The 17,287-nt window shown below is 37.7% G+C and overlaps 2 protein-coding genes across 2 annotated transcripts in view; both read left to right on the plus strand.

The window, feature by feature from the left end:
• Positions 1 to 933: 933 nt before the first annotated feature.
• Positions 934 to 5,839, plus strand: COX7B (cytochrome c oxidase subunit 7B). Its single transcript, XM_020881913.2, has 3 exons — positions 934 to 1,076; positions 3,548 to 3,672; positions 4,891 to 5,839. Exons 1-3 carry the CDS (start codon positions 1,037 to 1,039, stop codon positions 4,966 to 4,968), a joined length of 243 nt encoding a protein of 80 aa, XP_020737572.1. The 5' UTR covers positions 934 to 1,036; the 3' UTR covers positions 4,969 to 5,839.
• Positions 5,840 to 12,941: 7,102 nt separating this feature from the next.
• Positions 12,942 to 17,287, plus strand: part of ATP7A (ATPase copper transporting alpha) — a 149,223-nt gene continuing 144,877 nt past the window's right edge. The window contains exon 1 of the mRNA XM_020881934.2: positions 12,942 to 13,158. The gene's annotated coding sequence lies outside the window, so the exon portion shown is untranslated. The remainder of the gene's footprint in view (positions 13,159 to 17,287) is intronic.

Consider the following 17,287-nt stretch of genomic DNA (forward strand, 5'->3'; position numbering starts at 1 on the left):
TAAAGGTGGCAATTGCCTGCCATGCAAGAGACATAAGAAACACGGTTTTGATAATATTTTATTATGAAAATGTCCAAACATACAGAAATATTGAAATAATTGTATTCTGAACACACACGGCCAAGACTCTATGATCAACAATTTGTTAAATTTGCTTTATCATAGATTGTTCTACATATTAAGAGTTCCTTTTACTGTTTTCTGATTGCCAGTCCAGGTTGGATGCATGAGACAAGTGCTCAGGGCTGGTGCACTTGGATGACCCAGAGCGATGTGATGGGGAGGGAGGAGAGATGGGATGGGGAGGGAGGAGAGATGGGGTGGGGAGGGAGGTGGGAAGGGGGTTCAGGATGAGGAACACATGTAAATCCATGGCTGATTCGTGTCAGTGTGTGGCAAAAGCCACTGCAATATTGTGGAGTGATAGAGATGAATAGGAAAAAAAAGGCAAAAAAAAAAAAAAAAAAAGGAAAAAAATAAAGATAGACTATCTTGAAGTCAAAAAAATAAAAAGAATTCCTTTTACTGTTTTTGCAACGTCCCTCATAACTTAAAATCATTTCAAAATTCAAAATATTAGTAGGTAGTATTAGGAAACAAAAAATTAAAGAAACAAAGGAAGTTTGGGGGGAACTGAAAATACTGGCTAGTGTGGAGCGAGATACAAGCCCAAGCCTCTGAACACTACCTTGAAGTTTATGCGTTTGATGACTAGTCTAAGATTAATGTCTCAGTTCTCCTCTAAAGAGCCCTAAACCTGGCTTCAAGACCAGCGATTTTCTCATTGTTCAATAAATACCCTAATGAGTCATTTATGAAGCGCGAAACTACATTTCCCAAAAGGCGCGTACGTTTGCGTGCGGTAAAGAGGGCAAATTCTATAGGTTTTTACAGGTCTCGCGAGAGATTTCATCAAATCTCTTTAAAGAGCGCAGCCGAGAGCCATTTTGTTTTTCAGGAGTCTGCAAGGATAGTAGACGACGAATTGATAGAGGCCAGCAGCTGTAGTTGCAGCCGTTTTGTGTTCAACCTCAGGATGTTTCCCTTGGCCAAAAACGCACTAAGTCGTCTGAGAGGTGAGCAAAAATTGTGATCGGATCATTTCCAACCAACTTTTATCCATTTTTGCTCGTGGTCTCTCTTGACCTTTCTTTTCATCTGCAGCCCGACCTTGTAATTCTAAAGGCTCGGTCTCCCACCTCACCCTAAGTAATTGGGAAGATGTCCTTGGCATTAGCCTAATCGCACAGCGTTTCTGTTTGGGTTCCCAGCTCTATTTCTGTTACTGGAGTCATAACCCTGCTCTGTTTCATTATTCGGTAGCCTACGATTTCAAGGGGGACACAGTGAACACTTCTTTTTCCTTAAATAATTTCGTAAATTTTAGCTTTGGGGATACAATTTACCCGCAAAAGAGCTTCTTATCCAGTTCCTGGTTTCATTGCAGTGCTGCTACCTGCTAAATGGTAGCACTTTACCTTTTATGTTCTTTGTGGATTATTAAGTGAATAATTGTGGTTGTTTTTATTCTTACCTAAAAGTTAGATAAGTACAGGGAAATTTTGAAACCAGAGTTATGTATTGATAATGCTCTAGATGGGAGAAGTAAAGTCTTTTCCATACTTCATTTGCACTGAAGGTGACCTTGAGTAACGTGAACAGTTTTACAATGAAAGTGACTTTAAGCAATTACCATTTAGTTCTTTAGCTACCTTTTTATTTTCAACTCAAAGTCCTTAGAAGTATTACTAGATTGTGTACGAAACACTGAAGCACCTTTGACAATAACGAAAAAATAGTTGCCTGACTGGTTTTTCATATTTCAAAAGCCACGTCTATTATCCCTTTCACTTTGGCTAATAATTTAATGTCTCTGAACTTCATTTTCCTCTTTTGTAAAATAGGGGCTTAGTAAATATACCTACCTCATGGAGTTGTTGACGTTTATATAAAATTATCAATAGGTGGTAACTGAACCGTTTTTTGTCACAGAGAAGAGGTCTAAAGAAATCCGCTTGTCTAACGTGAGTGTTGAGGTCATGAGGTGTTGCAGAACTGTTTGGTAATCTTATTTTCTTTGCCTTTTGAGAAGGTGGGGCCTTGGACCTCAGGGAAGGGTGTTTGGGGGTTTTACTTTCAATGCGGAATTCACATGCTCACTTTTAACTGCTCTATTGTGAATATTGTGAAATGTAGATTTGCCCATTCGAAATGTAACCAAAGGTGACAAAAACCTGTAAGGCCCTTAAGAAACCATTAAATGGTCAAATAACTCTAGAAATAACCCATTGTATCACATAGAAGCCATATTCATAAGTGCTAATGAATGGGCAACGTTGCTATTTAATACGATTTTCACTGCATACTCAAATACTTTTTGAGGCTCTGAAACAATAAGGACCTGCTACTTAGATTGGAAAGGAAGAAAAAAAGCAGCTGGAAATAAGCATTTTCTAGTCTTCGTTCTTTCCCAAGCCCCGCAAGTGCCTCCAGAGGCAGTTTGAAAACTCTACTAAAATAACAGTAATGGCAAAGTTTTAATGTTGTCATTCTGCTCAGAAACTTAGCTCTACCAAAAAAGTGGCTTCATGTCCTCTTACTAATGTATAGGGGCTTCCCAGGTGGTGCTAGTGTTTAAGAACCCGCCTGCCAATGCAGGAGACATAGGAAACCTGCAGGTTCGATCCCTGGGTCGGGAAGATCCCTGGGAGGAGGGCATGGCAACCCACTCCAGTATTCTTGCCTGGAGAATCCCATGGACCGAGGAGCCTGGTGGGTTACAGTCCATAGGGTCGCAGAGTCAGACACAATTGAAGCGACTTAGCACACGTGGACTAATCTATACAACTTGTCCTTCAAACGTGATTGGTTTTATAGTACATTGGGTTTTCTGTTTCTGTTTTTTTCAGATTTCCTTTTCCCATATCTGCATATCCAAATCCTACCTGCTATTCAAAGTGCTTAGCTAACATTTTACTTCCTTGTATTATAATGGTTTGTGTCTATGTATATAATAGCCTTTTCTAGACTGGAAGTTACCTGGGAACAGTGTCTATGTATTATACTTTTCAAGTTGTTAAGCACTGCTGAGTAAACTTTTGTGAAAATCAAAATCATAAATACTCAGATTAATGAAGTAGGAGCCAAGTTCAAGGATTATACAAATACCAATTTATCATGGATGTTACTGACATCACTTGTTCTTTGTTTTACCCACTCAACATTGTATTGGGGAAAATTTCAGACATATTGAAAAGTTGGAATAATTGTCTAATGAACACCCACATACCCAGCATGTAGATTCTGCAACTAACATTTTGCACTATTTGTTATATCACATATTATCCATTTGTCAATTCATCTTATTTGTGAAGCATTTCAAAGTATGCAACTTTGCTTTTAGCTACAATGTTTTAACATTTTATTATACTTCATAATACTATAGAGTAACTTCCTTGGTTTTCGCAAGTGGCAATATCAATTACAAATGTTCTCTTTTCCTGATAATTAGTAGATATTCTCCTGTATTCTTTTTTTTCTCTTGAAGTTCAAACCATTCAGCAAGCAGTGGCAAGGCAGATCCACCAGAAGCGGGCACCTGATTTCCATGACAAATATGGTAATGCCGTATTAGCTAGTGGAGCCACTTTCTGTGTTGCTGTATGGGTATATGTAAGTACTATTGACTGATAATCTCTGTTTTAGATTTTTCTTATTGCCATTTAGTTTATGTATTCAAAATGTTTTCACACAGTTGTGTACATTTCTAGTTAGGAGGGGCTTTAGAGATTTTCTAACGTAATTACCCACTCATTGCAGGAGTTTTTCCTCAGCATTGAGCATTAGATCATCATCTGTTCTTAACATTTCCAATAACAAGTTACTTATGGATCAAAAGGCAGTCTTTTCCATATTGTGTAGCTGTTGAAAAGATCTTATATTGAGTTAAAATCTGCCTCCTCCACATTTTACCCATCATTCCATTGCAACACAAATTCTGATCATATTTCCATGTATCAGCCATTAGATACTGGAAAATCTCTATGTTTCCTGGATCTGCTCTTTGATATTAAACATTCTTAGTTCTATCAGTCATTTTGTTATATGGTTTCCAGAGTTTTCACCATCTTGGGTCACCTTTCTTTGCTTAGTCAGTCTTCTGCATTCTACCCTTGGAACTGAATATTTTAGTTTTTTACATCTAACATTTACCAGTCTTGTTTACCAGTTACCATACTTGCTGGTTCAAGTAGGAGTCTTGAAGCTATAATAAATATATAAATTGATTTTAAAAGATATCCCTTGCCTTAATAATTAAAGACACTTTATTAATAGGCCTTTTTCATTCTTGTTTTGATCTTCCTGAAATTAGGTATGTTATTAAAATAAGTGTGTACTTAATTAGAAGAATAAACAGATGTTGAACTAATGTGTTATCGGGCATTTTTGGAGGTGAAGTTCTCCTTGATGAAGGGATATTACACATGTCTTCCTTGGCAGTACTTAGGTAGTTGTGGTTGAGTGAAGCAATATTTTGAGGAGGTAGTATAGAAACGTGAAATATCAATATGAATTAATTAAAAAAAACTTTAAAATGTACTTGCTCAGTCATGCTAGCTACATCTTAGTTGCTCACTAGCCATATATGGCTAGTGGCTACTGTATTGGACAGTGCAGAGACAGAACATATCTGTCATCTCTGGAAGTTCTGTTGAACAGCACTACCCAAGAGAATTAGAACAGCAATTAGGTTTGGCCTACATGGAGGGCACTGTGTGTTTTTAACCTATAGAGCAGAATACCTTTGCCACTTTAGGAAATAATCTCCCAAGGGAGCATGGACTCTGATTTAAACATAACTGATAACTGACAGCATTTTAATTCTTACAGACGGCAACACAAATTGGAATAGAGTGGAACCCATCGCCTGTTGGCAGAGTCACCCCAAAGGAATGGAGAGAACAGTAATCATCCCAGCTGGTTTAATATAAATTGTTTCAAAATCAACTCATAATTGATGCCAAGTGAAAGTACTATGTACCCATTAAAATATGGCATGTTTGAAAAAATAAAGTATACTTGAAACCTTCATTGTAGGTTTGTTTCTTTTGTAAGTGAAACTAAGCTTGATTGCTTTTATTTATTTAACCTTTGTGTTAATATTAAGGTCAAAACACTGTACAATTTTTTTAATGCCCTATGCTGCCTCCTTCCTGCTGACATGAGCCTGAGGTGGAGGCCAGGCTGATGGCACCTCTGTGTGCAGGTGAGTGAGGGGCCAGGGCAGGGGGGTTTGTACAACTTCTTGAATAGCTTTTCTGTCTCAGGTAGTTTGAAAGGAAAGTTTAGCTATAACCTGGAAGTCAACTTTATGGTAGGCTGAAATTACAGTTCATGAATAACTTATCACAGAGTTACTTTAGGTCATTTTTGAGTTCAAAATTTGGTGTCCATATCTTGGTTATATCTACTTTTTAGTCTCGTTTGTGTTTATATTTGGAATTGCCATTAAGTCACCTGCCAAGAGAATATAAGTTGTCACCAGATCCATGAGAAAACTGGTCCTATTAAATGAACTCCTAAGATGTCTGAAGACTAGCTAGCTCCTTGGCTCCCTTGGTACATTTACCTTAATAACCTTTTCAGCATATTTATTTGAGATGTTCATGATATTGAAGGATCTGTGAGATATGGTTTTACTTTCACTTATCTATTAGTGACCTCTGCTGTTGGCTTTCTGTAATTATACCAACGTCTGGATTTGTGCATTGTCCTGAGTTCATTATAACATTGGATTTTATGTGTAAGATAGTAACTGAATAAAGCACAATATCTTAAACTATGTGCTGCTTTACTCCTTGTTCAAAGGCTGTGAAGTAAGCCTCTTGTAGTGGTTTGTTTATAGTTCTCAGGTAAGCAGAGAATGAAATTTGAGTTGAGTAACCTATCTGTATTGCTTAATTGTTTAGTTGCCAAGTTGCATCCAACTCTTTCATGACCCCATGGACTGTACCCCACCAGGTTCCTCTGTCCATGTGATTTCCCAGGCAAGAATACTGAAGTGGGTTGTCATTTCCTTCTCCAGGGGACCTTATCAACCCAGGGACTGAACCTGCATCTCCTGTGTTGGCAGTGGATTGTTTACCACTGAACCACCAGGGAAGCCCATTGGCTAAATTAAAAGATTTCTAAAATTCATTTATAATGTAGGTTATCAGATAAGTGACTTTTAGGAATCTCCAGAATTTCCTGATGCAGATAAGGATTTATATTTAAGCAAACATTTGAAGAATGTTTACTTAATAGATGAAATACTAAAAGAATTGCTCTTATGGCAACATGTCCTGTTTTCTCATTAAATGTACCAAAGCCAGTAATTTCAAGTTGTAAGTAGGAAAAATTATTTGAATATCATTTTAATAAAAGATTCCAATATTAGTAACTATATAGTGCCACTGTTTGATTAAATTTGAACATGTCATATTTAGAATGTTAAAAGTATTCAAATGCATGTAACCAACATGATTAAGCAAAATAAACATGTCTAAGGAAGTTTCAACCTTTGTTCCTAAGTTAGCACTGAGAGTTTCTAATGTAATTTTCAGTATAATTAGTACCACTTCTGTCAGATAAGTGATAATTGTCACCTATTCTAATAGGCAAAAAGAAATAGTATGACTTTTACCAGCATGTGTTGCCTATGTGATCAAGTCTGGTGGTGGTAGTTGGCATCTTTGAAAATACTTTTTAAAACTTTTTAGTCTTGGCCTGATGAGTAGTTATAAAACTACTATGGCCACTACCAGAAATGAAGCTGTAGTTTAAATTGATTTGTCTTATCACAGTATTCTGACCTTACTGCTTTCTTAGTGTATTCAAAGATTTATTCTCTCACAGATGCACTCATTCTGTGTGAAGATTATCCAATTAGTTCCCCTATAAAATGTTTGAAGAATTTAGATAAATTAGGGTGAAGGTCATAAATGCCATTCTTAGACTCAAACTATTTTAGCACACATTCTATTTTAATTAAGCTTACATAGAACTAGATTCTGTGGTTGTAGAGATACATGTTGAGTTCTCACCCTCGTGACTTAACATTACTGGTGATTTCAATAACCACTTCATAAGTATTTGGGGGACACCTACTATCTGCTCAATGCCAGGAAAACTGATGTGCTTAAAGACAGTCCCTTCTATTTGAAAGCTCAGTTTAATACAGTAATTTTTCTCCCAATTATTTTTATTAGTTGGAGGCTAATTACAATATTGTAGTGGTTTTTGCCATACATTGACCTGAATCAGCCATGGATTTCCATGTGTTCACCATCCTGAACCCCCCTCCCACCTCCCTCCCCATCCCATCTCTCTGGGTCTGAATTTGTATCTTAATAGTTAAGGCTATGCACACTGATTGACAACTACAATTGAATACACAGGGAGGTAGAGTCCTGAAGTGAATTTTTATGTGGATGGGTGTAGAGGGTCAAGGGCTTCCTCAGTGGTCAACAAAAAAGAATCTACTTGTAATGCAGGAGACACAGGAGATGCAGGTTTGATCCCTGGGTCAGGAACATGCCCTGGAGGAGGAAATGGCAACCCACTCCAGTATTCTTACTGGGAAAAATCCCATGGACAGTGGAACCTGGTGGGCTGCAGTCCATGGGGTCACAAAGTCGAATGTGACTGAGCACGCATGAAGAGAGACAAAGAGTGATCCTTTTTGAAATAAATAGTAGGCCTAAGTTTTAAATCTATGGGCAGTTTTTAAAAAATATTTATTTTTAATTGAAGGATAATTGTATTGATTTCTGCCATACATCAACATGAATCAGCCATATGTATGCATATATCACCTCCCTCTTGAACCTCCCTCCCACCTCCCACCCCATCCCATTTCTCTAGGTTGTCACAGAACACCAGTTTGAGCTCCTGGAGTCATAGAGCAAATTCCCACTGGCTGGCTATTTTACATATGGTAGAGTATATGTTTCCATGCTACTCTCCATTTGTCCCAACCTCTCCTCCTCCCCCCTTGTCCAGAACAGAACATGAGTCTGTTCTCTATGTCTGCATCTCCATTGCTGCCCAGCAAATCGGTTCATCAGTACCATCTTTCTAGATGCCATATATATGTGTTAGCATATGATATTTGTTTTTCTCTTTCTGACTTAATTCACTCTGTATAATAGGCTCTAGGTTCATCCACCTCATTAGAACTGACTCAAATGTGTTCCTTTTTATGGCTGAGTAATACTCCATCATACATATATGTACCACAGCTTCTTTATCTGTTCATCTGTCTATGGACATCTAGGTTGCATCCATGTCCTAGCTATTGTAAATAGTTCTGTAGTGAACATTGGGGTATATGTGTCTTTTTCAATTGTGGTTTCCTCAGTATATGCTCTATTGGCAGTTATTAAAGTATTGCCTGTCAAGGCTTAACAGGGATTTGAAACAGGATGAAAATTATTATAAACATGTAAATACAGATACTGTTTGCCACTTTTACAATAATATTTCCATTTTGTGTACTTAGTTCTGCAACACTGTTTAACTTGATACTGTTTATGGTAACTGGGTTAAGTGGTTCAAGATGAAAATATAAATAATCCTGTGATTATTTTCCCCCAACATCTTATGACTGATGTTTAATGAGAGAAAGTATGAAAAGACCACATGTTGCTTCAAAATTAGCAACTCAGAGCCTCTCCCTTTTACTTTTAATATTTATAGTTTAAAAAATTTTAGCATTTGGCTGCTTTTTAAAATGACAGATTCAGGAATAAAAAATACATTTTTTTCTGAAATGCTTTCTGTACCACTCATTTATTGTATTGCTACATTTTAGACATCTCAATTCTGTCTAAACTCAGGGTAATAGATACTCTAATGTTCTTTGCATCTTTGGAGTTTTGTAGATTTTTAAGATCTTGGGCAAATGGATGAATGAATGGGGAAGTGGTTGAGGGCTTAGAACAGTGATATGAAGGGAGTGTGAGGTGAGATCTCTGTCCCAACTCCAAATAACACACATGTAAAAATTATGAAACTAAAAGCATGAATAAAAAAAAGCTATGAATTAAAAAATTTTGAGCTTTTTTGGGGGATATCTTTCCATTTATTTGTATTTCAAATTTCTTTCATCAGTATCTTGAAGTTTTCAGTATACAAGGTCTTTCAACTCCTTACATAAGTTTACTTAAGTGTTTTATATTTTCATGCTATTTTAAATGGGATTTTTAATTCCCTTTTCAGATAGTTTATTGTTGTTCTTTTCTGATTTTTATTACCACAGTTTATTTGCCTTTTTTGAACTTCATATAAATGGAATCACAGCACATGTTCTCTTTTGTTGCTGGCTTCCCTCATGCAATACAATATTTTTGATATTCATGCATGCTATTGCATGCATCTTAAAATTTTCCTTTTATTGTCTGAATACACCATCATTTATTTATCCATTTTCCTTTGATAGATGTTTGGGCTTTTTCCAGTTGCTGACTATTACAAATAAAGTCACTAAACATTTTCTGTACAACATTTTGTACATTTTTTGTGGATGTATATTTTTATTAATCTTTGATAAATACTTAAGAATGGGATTGCTGAGTCATATGGTAGGGTATGTTTAATTATATGAAAAATTGCCAAATAGTTTCTTTTTCAAGTCATTTGTACCATTTTTCACACAGTTGGCTACGTTGTTTTTTTTTTTTGGCTGTGTTGTTTTTAAATTTTATTTATTTATTTATTTTTATTTTTGGCTGTGCTGGGTCTTCATTGCTGCTCAGGCTTTTCTCTAGTGGTGCTCAGGTTTTTCATTGTGGTGGTTTCTCTTGACGCGGATCTCGGGCTCTCAGGTGCACAGGCTTCAATAGTAGCAACACTTGGGCTCAGTAGTTGCAGTTCCTAGGCTCTAGAACACAGGCTCAAAGGTTGTGGCACACAGGCTTAGTTGCTCTGCAGCATGTGGATCTTCCCAGACCAGGGATCAAACTTGTGTCCCCTGCATTGGCAGGCATATTCTTTTCCACTGAGCCACCAGGGAAGCCCCCAGTTGACTGTGTTTAGAGTGTTATTTAATTAAATATACCTATCAATTTGGGATGAACTGACATCTTAGCAATATTGAGTCTTCCAGTCAACGGACATCATATTTGTCTCCATTCTCTTCATTTTTTTTTCCCTTCTCTCATAAACGTTTTTTTGTCAATCAACAAATGAGATGATTCATTGTTAAAATATAAAAATGAAACTGATTTTTATAATTGATTTTGTAACTTGCAACTGTACCGAATTAGGGTGACAAAAATACACAATGGGGAATGGATAGTCTCAAAAGAATGAACTTGGGCCTTTATCTTAACATCATACAGGTGCTTCCCAGGTGGCACAGTGGTAGAGAATTGCCTGCTGGTGCAGGAGACATGGGTTCGATCCCTGATCAGGAAGATCCTCTGGAGTAGGAAATAGCAACCCACTCCAGTATTCTTGCCTGGAAAATCTCATAGAGGAGGAGTCTGGTGGCCTACAGTCCACAGGGTCTCAAAGAGTCAGATATGACTGAGTGACTGAGAATGCACAGCACACACAAATCAACTCAAAATGAATTAAAGACTTAAATGTAATTAACACTTGTAGAAGAAAACATGGGGGAAAACTGCATGACATTGGTCTTGACAATGATTTTATGGATATGATACCAAAAGTGTAAGAAGCAAAAGCAAAAATGAACAGATTGGAGAATATCAAACTAAAAGGTTTCTGCATATCAAAGGAAACAACAGAGTGAAAAGGCAATCTAAGGATTGGGAGAAAATATTTGCAAGCTATATATCTCATAAGGGTTATGCTCAAAAATATATAATGAATTCCCACAACTCCATATTTTTTTGGGGGGGAGCAATAGCTCTATTTAAAAATCGGCTATAGCTTTGATTAGATATTTCTCAAAGATACACAAATGGCAAACAAATATATGAAAAGATATTCAACATCAGGTAAATACAAATCAAAACCACAATATCACCTCAAACATGTTAGAATGGCTATGAACAGCAACAACAACAAAACCCCAAAAGAAAGCATGTGTTTGCAAGGATATGGAGAAAGTGGAACCCTTATATATTGTCAGTGCAACTGCTAAGGAAAACAGTAGGGAAGTTCTTCCAAAAATTAATAGAACTACCATATGATCCCCTGATTCCACTTCTGAGTACTTTTCCAAAAGAACTGAAGAAATATTAGCACACCCATGATCACTGCAGCACTATTTGAAACAGCCAAGACGTGGAAAGCACTTAAATGCCCATCAACAGATGAATGAAAAAAGAAAATGCATACACACACACACACACACACACACAATGGAATAGTATTCAGACTTTAAAAAAGAAGGAAGTTCTGCAATATGTGGCAACATAGATGAACTTTTTTTTTAATAGATGAACTTTTAACAGTAAGTGAAATAGACCAGTCACAGAAGGACATATACTACTACATGGTTCCACTTAGCTGAGAAACCTGAAATAGTCAAAATCCTACAAGCAGAGAATAGAATGGTTGTTGCCTGGGTCAGAGCTTAAGGGAAACGAGGAGTTGCTAATCAATCGGTATAAGGTTTCAGTTATGCAGGATGAATAAATTCTAGACAACTGCTATACAATGTCAGGGAATAAAACAGCTTTTCCTTGAATGCTAACAATCATGTAAGTTCACTGCTGTGTGCTGTGCTTAGTCGCTCAGTTGTGTCCAACTCTTTTGCGAACCCATGGATAGCAGCCCTCTAGGCTCCTCTGTCCATGGGGATTCTCGAGCAAAGACTACTGGAGTGGGTTGCCATTCCCTCCTCCAGGATATTTTCCCAACCCAGGGATCGAATCCAGGTCTTCCGCATTGCAGGCGGATTCTTAACCGTCATAACCACCAGGGAAGCCCCAAAATACTGGAGTGGGTAGCCTATCCCTTCTCCAGGGGATCTTCCCGACCCAGGAATCAAACCATGGTCTCCTGTGTTGCAGAAGGATTCTTTACCAGCGGAGATACTAGGGAAGCCCACTAGTGACTTCACCAGTTTCCTCAAAAGGAAATAGTGTGTTCTGGTTCTGTTTCTGGTTTTGCTCCAATGTTTGGGTTTTCTCCGGCCCGCCCAAGACAAGCGGATTTCTTCGGAGAGCAAAACCCAAGGCTCTGCCGCCCAGCCTGACTGACTACATTGGCATGGAGAAAAGCAGGGCAGAATCCATTTACAAGGTTTCTCAGCTGGGTGCTGAGCTGGAACAGATCCCTCCTTGTCCCCCGCATTTGTTTTGCAAGAAAGCTTTAATTTCCTGGGCCGTACAAGTTCACATACATGTGGTATTCGCACTCAGAATCTAACGTCACTTTTTCAAGCCCCAGCCATGGATTTTTTTTAAACTTTTGAGGCACAACTGTTCACCTTTTTGTTGGAGAAATACGGGAGTGAAGCAAAGCGAATTCCACTTCGCGCAAAGAACGTGTTTTCCCAAGGCCTAACCAGAGCGCGTACAGAGATCATTTCTCAATGGAGGGATAAGTTCATAGTTCTGACATTCACATTCGGGGTTACACTACACAATCAGACAGGAGCACGTTAATTTCATGCTGTGAGAGGCTGAACTACCTAGAGGAAGATTTATAAGAAGGTCTAAAGTATTTCTTGGCTTCAGGTTAGGAAACTACGGATTTTGGTGGCGGGTGGGCGTTGTTTTGTTCTTAGCGAAATGGGAAAAGGCCTCGCAGCACCAAAAAGGAAAACTTCCAACCGAGGCTGTGCGTCAGCCCGAGAGCAGTAGGGGGCGGGAGACGCTTGCCTCTCTGCTGCGCTTTTCTCCTTTCACGTGACGCGTCCCTCCGCCTCGCTGGCTGCTTCCGGTCGGGGCATCAACCGGAAGTCGAGGGGAGGGAGGGTTGGGTCCAAGCGGCGGCCTGGCGGCGTGGGGTGGAGCAAGAGAAGCACCAGAGGGAGGAGTTGGCGCTGCCGCCGCAGTCGCGGTGGTCGCCGCTGCCGTCGCCGTCGCCGCTTCTGTGACTTCTGCCGGAGTGTGAGATCGGAGTCCACGCGTGTGGATTTGTTGCCGCCACCGGCTGCGTAGCTCCGGAGGTTTAACCATAGGACAGAAAAAAATACAGGTAAGTCTTATATCAGTCCCCTTCTATTAGAGGGGTATTCTGTACTGTTTGTACTACTGAGTGGGACAATATTGTTTTAATATGAGGGTGTTTCCAAACTCTCTCTGCTTCACAAGCCAGGAATTTACTACAGTCTTGTTTTACGTCCCTTAGCAGAGTATAGAGGAGGGAAGATTAGGTTCTGACCCCCTGTCGCTTTCTTGTCCCCTCCTGAGGAAGTGTCCTGGTCGTCCATAGCCCATGTTACCTAATTAATTGATGATACAAGATCTGCGCCCTGTATTGGAATTCACATGAACTGATCATCGTTAATGAAATAATGTAAAGAAATTATATATCTTCCTTCTTGTCTCGTTCTGGGAGTATGCACTAAACTGCGAGAACACTTTTGTTTCCATTTCATTTTGTTTATTCTGTCCCCTCCCCAGTAAAGCTACTCTCTATCCTTGTTGTACTCCGTGGCATCTTTGTCTTTGACACTTTTTGTTGTGTATGTTGAGGTTTATCCTAAGCACTAGCAACTCTTCTATCGTTTCAAAAGCCTTTTTTTTTCCAGCATCTGATATTTGTTTTAATTACAGCCTCTTCATCTACAGTAGTATGGCTTTGTATTGAGAATATGTGCAGAACACTGAATTAGGTAATATTGAGGTGTGGGGTGTGGTAGGGGTATACACAAGAAACAGGACAAAGTACCTGGCCTTGAGAGAGTTTACATTGAATTTGAGTTCAAAAAGAGCAAGCAAAAATAACCCGAACATACCACAAGCTTTACTTCTGTGAGAGATCTAAGGCAACATATTCTTTCTTATAAATTCCTCATTATAACTGCTTTTATCTACATATTTAAAAATGCATGGCAAACTTTCATCTAGACTTTTGACATTCCAGTGAGTGAAAATAATTTTCTCTTGCCAGTTGGGAAAGTAAATTGTGAGGAGAGATTTGTCTGTCATGATACAGGCATTGGCATAAATGAGAAAAATATTTGGAGGTTTTGTCTCAAAAGTTCTTCTACTCATCTTTATTTAAGGGAAGTTCACCTTTTAAAGGTTTTACAGTTTTGCTTTTAAACAGAAATCTTTCTTAGGATGTAAATCACAATGAGGGTGCAGGGTGGGAGAAACAGGTGACAATTGGCCTATTTCAGTTCAGTCTGTTATCCCAGCAACCATGTGTTTCATTTATAGAGCTCAGTCTTCAGGTGGCTTTCATATCATCTGTTTACTTAATTGCTGAGATAGTATGGCAGAAATAGTGTCACAATACTTTTCGAATATGTTGCATTAAAGTGAAAGGGTAAGGTGTTTCTGGTTTCACAAATATGTTCTAGCACTATTAGAAAATTGATTTCATCATCTTTGTGGGCTCAAATGTGTTGATATTGGTAGATTACATCAGTTTCCACAGATACTTCTATCTTTGAAGGAAATGAATATAAGGTAAGCCAGTTACCTGTGCTTTGTCCCATGTTGCCCATCTATGTTTAGAATTATACAGCTATGGCTGAAGGATTAAATTTTTTAACCTATTTTTGCTTTATAGTTCTCTAGTGTAGACATTCAGTTTTCCAGACCTATAATCAGGAGATTTTTCCAGACCTGTAATCAGGAGAGCATTTTAACAATATACTAATTGGAATAAATGGGTTATTCCACATCTTGTGGAAATTATTTACCTTAGTTAATTTGTTTCTAAACAATTAAAGTGTTTTGTTTGATATTGTAATTGCTCCTGATATGCTTGTGGATTTGATGTCACAACCAAAGCAGATAGGGAGGGAATAATACTGGAATTACTTCCTTCCCGTGATCCCACCTGAGTTTGCAGAACACTGTATATTTCTTGGAAATGTGGAGAAAATTGTTTCCCAACTCCTGAATGTTTACTTGAAGCATGCTACCTGCCACTCAGGAGAAAAGGGTATTAAGAGGGTTTCTGTTAAGACCTAAAACACTGTCAACAAAGGTAGAAGAATGGAAAGGAAGAATTTCACAGTGGAGAGCCTGCTAAACAAAATTGTCAGGTGTATTTAGGATAAATTTGTAGCTGATCTTTAGGGTCATTAGGATACTAAGAGTTGATATTGAGCTAACCAAAGCTTAAGAGAGCTTAGTTGTTAAAGAGTTCAACATGTAATTTCCTTTGTTGATCCTTTCACTTAAAATGGTAGGGAAAAAAGGTGTATGACTTTTTTGGTAATGATAAAATTATTTGGTCTAAGAATTCTAATTGAACTACTAATCATTAATATAATAGTATTAAAATAGAAAGTATATTGTGTTGATTATTGGTAAGTATATTAATATTATTAAAACAGTAATATTAATATTCAATTATTTGTATACAGCTGATTTCATTTTGACCAATAAATGCTTTCTCTTATTTTACTATAGCATTTTACTGTTCTTTTTTTTTCTGTTAGTTCTTAATATCAATTTTTAGTCCAGAATTATAGCCATAGTATCTTGGTAATAATTACTTATCATAACTGTAAATACCTTTTTTTAAATATTAGCAATCAAATTGGTGTCATATGTCATTATTGTCCATCTAAAGCAAGGTATTTTATCTTGCTCATTTGTTTCTAATTAGGTAATAATAGGATTTATTTTAGTCATAAAATCCTTTGTATCCTTCAGATTGTTTTAAAGCCTTAAATTCATTGTATGATGATAAAGGAATAAATTAATATTTGACCTTGATTGTCACAGTATGATTAAGATTGCCTAATGAGGATGTGAAGAAAAGGAAACCTTCATACACTGTTGGTGGGAATACAAATTTGTACAGCCGCTGTGAGAACAGTATAGAAGCTTCTCAAAAAACTAAAAATAGAACTACTATATGACCTGGCGGTTCTACTCCTGGGTATATACCTGAAAAAACAAAAATGACTGATTTGAAAAGATATGTGTACCCCAATGTTTATAGTAGCATTGTTTGCAATTGCTGAGATATTGAAGCAGCCTAAGCGTCCATCAACAGATAAATGGATAAAGCAACTACACACACACACACACACACACTGTGGAATATTACCCAGCCATAAAAAAAGGATGAAATCCTGCCATTTGCAACAACATAGATGGACTTGGAGGGTATTATGCTAAGTGAAATAAGTCAGACAGAGAAAGACAAATACTGTATGGTATCACTTATATGTGGAAACTGAAAAATACAGCAAACTAGTGAATATAACAAAAAAGAAACAAACTCATAGATAATAGAGAACAAACTAGTGGTTACCAGTGAGAAGAGGGGAGAAGGGAGGGGCAAGATACAGGTATGACATTAAGAGTGCAAACAATTGCGTATGAAATAAAGAAGCTATAAAGGATATATTGTACAACTCAGGAAATAAAGCCAATATTTCATAAAAACTATAAAGGAATATAACCTTTAAAAGTTGTGAATCACTATATTGTAATACCTGAAACCTACATAATACTGTAAATCAACTATATCTCAGTAAGAGAAAAAAGATTGCCTTAGAGTTTGTCCACTTTGTTTATCATAAAACTAACCTGTGAATTCCTGTTTCTTAACTTTAGGGCAAATGATAAGTCATGGGATTTTGAATCTTTACTTTTTCTTTCTGTTGTGCATAAATGATCCCTTCATGGATCACCACCTTGTGGTGGCGAAGGGGCTTGTGTAACTCACTGAAGCTATGAGTCATGCCCTGTAGGGCCACCTATGATAGATGGGTTGTAGTGAAGAGTTCTGATAAAATGGGGTCTATTAGAGAAGGAAATGGCAACCCACTCCAGTATTCTTGCTGTGAGAACCCCATCAACAGTATGAAAAGGCAAAAAGATATGATGACACCAGAAGCTAAGCTCCCGAGGTTGGAAGGTGTCCAATATGCTACAGGAAGAGCAGAGGGCAATTACTAATAGCTCCAGAAAGAATGAAGTGGCTGGGCCAAAACGGAAATCACACTCAGCTGTGGATGTGTCTGGTGGTGAAAGTAAAGTCTGATGCTATAAAGAATAAACAATATTGCATAGAAACCTGGAATATTAGGTCCATGAATCAAGGTAAATTGGACATCTTCAAGCAGGAGATGCCAAGAGTGAACATCGACATCTTAGGAAGCTGTGAACTAAAATGGACGGGGATGGGT

Source organism: Odocoileus virginianus, chromosome X, assembly GCF_023699985.2.
Source record: "Odocoileus virginianus isolate 20LAN1187 ecotype Illinois chromosome X, Ovbor_1.2, whole genome shotgun sequence".
In the NCBI taxonomy this organism is placed as follows: Eukaryota; Metazoa; Chordata; class Mammalia; order Artiodactyla; family Cervidae; genus Odocoileus; species Odocoileus virginianus.